This window comes from Empidonax traillii, unplaced genomic scaffold, assembly GCF_003031625.1.
Source record: "Empidonax traillii isolate 1590-97213 ecotype Southwest subspecies unplaced genomic scaffold, ASM303162v1 scaffold91:size2966241, whole genome shotgun sequence".
In the NCBI taxonomy this organism is placed as follows: Eukaryota; Metazoa; Chordata; class Aves; order Passeriformes; family Tyrannidae; genus Empidonax; species Empidonax traillii.
The window spans coordinates 243322-248686 of NW_020955284.1; the positions used below are offsets into that span (position 1 = coordinate 243322).

The 5365-nt window shown below is 51.2% G+C and overlaps 1 protein-coding gene across 1 annotated transcript in view; it reads left to right on the forward strand.

The window, feature by feature from the left end:
• The first annotated feature begins 885 nt into the window (after window positions 1-885).
• MYT1 (myelin transcription factor 1) overlaps window positions 886-5365 on the forward strand; it is a 71816-nt gene continuing 67336 nt past the window's right edge. The window contains exon 1 of the mRNA XM_027881560.1: window positions 886-978. Within this exon, the coding sequence (XP_027737361.1) occupies window positions 954-978 (25 nt within the window). The 5' untranslated portion in view covers window positions 886-953. The remainder of the gene's footprint in view (window positions 979-5365) is intronic.

Below are 5365 nucleotides of genomic sequence, written 5' to 3' on the forward strand. Positions count from 1 at the left end.
CATTCTGGATCTCTCCCAGAACCAATTCGCCCTTTCCCTTCCCCAGTGCACCTTGGACTTGACTAAAGCATCCAACAAGCTGTACGTGGCCACCAGTAGACTCATGGATTTCTAAACCAACTTGGGCAAGCACAGTGATTGCCCTGCTGACTGCTCAGAGCCCCTGCCAGCCTGGGGACTGCCTGCAGGACTGTGCCATGTGTCCCTGCCCACAGGGTGAGCTGGGGGGGAATTATCACTCCACAAACAGTGTGTCTTTTGCGGTCTCCCTCTCATAATGCAGGTGGATTTACATGGGCAGATAGGGATAGGACAAGGGGGGATGCTTTTAAACTAATGGAGGTGAGATTTAGACTAAATATTAGGAAAAAAATCTCCCCTGTGAGGGTCATGAGGCACAGGTTGCCCAGAGAAGCTGTGGCTGCCCCATCCCTGGAAGTGTTCAAGGCCAGGTTGGATGGATCTTGGAGCAACCTGGTCTAGTGGAACAAATACCCCTGCCCACGGCAAAGGGTTGGAATTAGATGGTCTTTAAGGTCGCTTCCAACCCAAAACATTCCATGACTGGACTCCCTGGGGATGCTTCGCCCCCCCACACACACCCTTCCACTGGGATGTGCACGTCATCACTTCATCTCTCCCCTCATTACAGGCAGGAGGGAGGTGCTGAGCCCCCGCCCGCTGGCGAGGACGGGTCCCCTTCCCCAGCTGCCCCCCTCTCCGGGCTGGGAAGGGGGGCAGTGAAGGGGGGTGCGCATCCCCGGGGCGGGGGGGACCGGATTGGCCGCGAGTGCGCTGCGGGGATTTTGCGGCGCGGCCCCATTGGCCGCCACCGCCCATAAGTTTTTGCTCCGGATGGGAACTTTTCCCAGGGATGATGGAGTAACCTCGGGCGGCTCCGCGCCCGCTCCCCCAGCCGCCCCGGGCCAGGCAGCCACCGCCACCCGGCAAGGATGAAGCTCTGCGGGACCTTCCTCGGTTCGTAGCCGTTCGCCGGCGGATGGGAGGGGTGGGGTGTGAGCGTAGGGAGTCTGTTCCTTACTATGTCTCCCCCGTTTGTCCTCTGAAACACTCGAGCTGCTTAATTCTGCCTAAGTCACGCCTTGGCAAAGGGGCTTGGTTGCCGTGAGGGGGGAGGATCGCGGACTCACAAATTACCCCATCCCTCCTTGCTTTATATTTTCCTCCCCAGTGCAGTGGCAGAAAGGGGTTTCCGAGCATGTTTTCCCGTGTTTGCGTTTAGCAAGAGGGGTCTGGGTCTCACCCCCGCCCCTCCTCGCTTTGCTCCGGGCTGGTTGCGAAAGGTTCCAGGGTGCGGGGGGTGCGCGGCCCCCGGTGCTGCTGCTCCGAGGCACCGGCGGGGCTTTGTCCCCGCTGCCGCGGGTTTCACCTAATTACAAAGGACGAGGAGCGAAGGGGAGGGTGGTGAGGAGAAAATCCTGTTTTCTGCAGCTTCTGGTCACAGTTCTGCTGGGGAAGGGGGTGATGGTTTGATTTGGCTTTGTGTGTGCCCCCCCCCCCCTCCCCTCAGCTCATATTGTTGGATAATAAAGGGGTGTGGGGGGGACGTTATTAAATAAAAAGTTAGTTCGTGCCTGTTCAGCCGGTGTGTTTCAGAGCCCGCATTAACTGAGGCACAAAGGAGGAAGTTTTGGGACAACGTGAGGTGCCTTTTGCAAACGATGGTGATTGCTCCAATTGTTGTTCTTTAGGGAGAAAAGAGCTCTAGATTTGGGTTAGACAAAGGCATCGCCTTTTCGGGAAAGGAACCGCCCAAATCGGGGAGAAGGGGCGCGCTGGAGAGCGAGCAAAGGGTTATTAAAAGTTTTTTGTGCCTGTGCATGTTGTTCCATCTGCCAGGGGCCTGTAGTGGGCAGGTTTCTCTGCAACCCTTCAGCTGTTCCATATACAATATTAATGCTGGCCATTTCTATTCGGCATACAACAGCACTAATTGTAGTCTGAGGCATTAAGGCAGCCAGCCCATCTGCATAGAAGCTTTCAGAAAGAAACAAGGAGGGAAAAAAAAAAATAAAAATCTTTCACCCCCAGCTGGTAACCGGAGAAGTTGGTGCCAATTACGAATGCGTAAAGTTTGAGATCTAATTTTCTTTGAAACAGACTCAAAGAAGCCAATGGAATAGAGTGCGATGGGTTTATGTCTGTGTTTACACAGGCAAATGGAGTTTTATTTTAAATAATTTCAAACTTGAAGCGCTTGATCTGAAAACACGAGCACAGTAAGATTAAAAAAAAAAAAAAAAAAAAGGCATGTAGAGCAGTGAAGGGGAGGGGCGTGAAGGGACTCTACTTGTAAAAATCCTCTCTAGGTTCAGCTCCGCAGGAGCCCCGCAGGCAGGGACCCTCAGAGCCCGTGTCTCAACACCCTGAAGATGAAAATATGTGAACATTTATTTTATACCTCTCTGCTGCACGGCTCCCTTTAGGGAAGAGACAGCTCTGTCAGACCTGGAAACACGCGATAATTATCTCTTCTCTGAAAACAGCTGTAAAGTGACTCTGGAGAGACTAGGGGGGAGGGAGGGAGAACATTAAGAAAAAAAAAAAAAAAGGTTGAAAAATGCTTAAAAAGATCGAAACCGCTCTGAGGAGGGAGCGGGCGGAGCTGTCCGTGGTGCTGACCCGCCGCCGCTCTGGAGCCCACGCGTGGCCTCGCGTTCCCCCGCGGGCTCCTCCAGAGTGGGGGGAGCGGGTGTTGGCCTGAGACGGAGGTCTTCGAGGGTAGGGAGGGGCTTGGGGGGCGCGAGATGGGAATTCCTGCCGCTGCTGAAGTTACTGGTGGTGAGAAACTCCGGGGAAAGCGCCGCTTGTTTGTGGCGTGTGGGGAGATTTTGGGAGGGACGAGAGGGAAGTCTGGCGAGTTTGGGAACAAAGAAAAACCAAACACCCTCTCGCAACCCAGAGCTCGGCAGAGTGGTATCAAAGCTGTCAGCTGCCTTAGGGCTTCTAGGTGCGTCGCGTGTTAATAAATGCAACAACAGCAATAATAAAATTCATCTCTTAACGCTTGGAGAGGCACATGTGTGCGCTCATATCCGTGCAGCCTGCGTGTGCACCAATTTATGTGGAAGCAAACACAAGTAAACACACTGCCCTCCTGCCTTCCAGCCGATCTATTGTGCTTTTGTTTCTCAAGTTTTAGCATTACGTCTCCAAATGAAATAGCGGTGGAGAGGAGCAGGCAGCATTGTGAGCACAGAGGAGCGGAGTCCACCCAGCCCTCCCTTTGATTCTATCGCGGGTGCAGAACAATGGAGATGCAGTGTAGCACCAGGCCTGCTGCCTGCAGATAAGAGTTTAATAGAATTTCTGAATGCCAAAGGTTTAGGATGTAAAATATCCCTATCTTCGTGGCGTGTCCAAAGGAGATAGAAAACAGCTTTTCAGGAGTACTCTCTGCTGAATACCTCCTTTATGTTAATGGTTTAGGAGCACATTGGGCTGGCAAGCCATGGAAATGGGCATCGTAAGAATTTCCAAAGCGGCCTCAACAGTTAAAAATTAGTATTTCCGTCACCCACTCCCCAGTAAAATGCCTGAGATGGGAAATGGATTCACTCCTGCCACGTGCCCTGTGATGGTCTGTGGGTGAGATGGGGTTGCTGCCAGGCAGGTGTCCAGTTTTTGGCAGCTGGAGAGGCTTTTCCTGCTCCTGCCTGCACCTGACCTGACCAGGGCAGGGGTGAACTGGAGAGGTGTCTGGGGCCTGTGTGGCTCTGTAGCTGGAGTTTTCCACAGGGGAGTGCATCCCCAGCAGGATTTAGCTTTTCCTGCCTGTCTCTACCTCTGCTCTCTGGGCTCTCTAAGGACTCCTGGGGTTTCTGTACATTTGTGAGCTCCTGCATCTTTTTGGAAATCTTCATTAAGATGACAGTAAAGCCTTAATTGTCTCGGTGATGCTGGGGATGGCACAAGGGTGCAGAGAAAAGTGTGTCCCCATCCCCATGGGGCTGCAGCCTGCCTGTGTTTTCCCCCCACTATTTCCAAAAAGTTGTAATCTAAGTGCTAATGCTCTGATCTGTCAGGGAGCATGGATGGGATGTGCTAATGCCCTTCCTGCCACACGGGTCTCTCCCCAGAGCCTTCCTCCCTCCAGCTCGGAGAAGACTTTTTCCTCCCAGAAGTGGTCAGATCTCCACCAAACAGAGCATTTTCAAGGAAAAATGATGAAAAGTGTGACTCTTTCTGGGAGGAAAAGATGCATAATGCAGGAACATGCACTTTTCCCACTCAGAAATAGTCTCCACACTATTTTAGTCATGATTTTCTTTTAGGACTTTTCCTGATGTTGTTCTTCCCATCACAAAGTCCAGAATGGAATCACCTGGGCCATGATCTCTCTTTCCCGGAGTGAGGTGTTGTCTGCTGGGAATACGTTGTGTCATCATTATTTTTTTTTTTTCCTTTTTAAGGGTAAGGGAAAAAAAAAATAAAATATTTATACACCTTTTAACCACTCACTTTTGAATATGTATATCAGCTAATATGCAATACTTCCAGGTTCATAGAGGCGATAAATTTCCCAGTCTGTTCTTTATGGTGATAGGTCATCTTCCTAACCACCAATAAATATTGTAAAGTACTTTCGCTGGAGCTGTGCTAACCCAGGGCATCTGTCACTCGCTGCTTGCTGCTATTAGGAATTATTGGGCCGTACCACGCTTCGGGATGCGCGGGGGGGACACGGCACGGCGCTTGTCGCGCTCGCCGTCCTTTTGTGTTGCTGCTATCAAAGGAGCCCCGAGCCTCGTGCATATTAATTATGAATCAGCTCGGGTAAAATCATTCACCTTCTGCTGGGTCTTGGGGAGGGGGGGAGTGCGAGGAGAGAGGGGCTGGCGGGGCTGGGAGAGCCCCAACTCTCTGTGCACTCAAGGCAGCAGCTCCATCTCTCTCTCTCGCTCTCTTTGATGCTATACTGTAAATTTATTTCACCTCAGAGAGTAAACAGATATATTGCAACCCCAAGGGTTCATGGGTAGTGTATTTACAAAGGGAAGGCGCAGCAAGCCCCCTCTGTGCCATTTCCATTAATGAGAGCGGTCATTAAGTAAATGAGACATTGCCTTTAGCAGGCTTAAGAGTTCACACACTAAGGAGTATCAGATATTTAATTGAAACCAACAACCCGTCTTACACGCGTGTTACTGGTGTAGGGAAGTGGGCTGCCCTCCAAGAACTCTCCCCCCACAACCTCCCCCATGCAAATTTCATGATTGGTTTCCGTGATGTCATTTTGTAAAGGGGCAGACAATAGCTGTGGGGAAAGGTAAGTCAATATTATGTTCTTTCGCTGACAAAGGCAGATAATGCTGGCTTTTTTCTTTTCTTTTTTTTTTTTTTT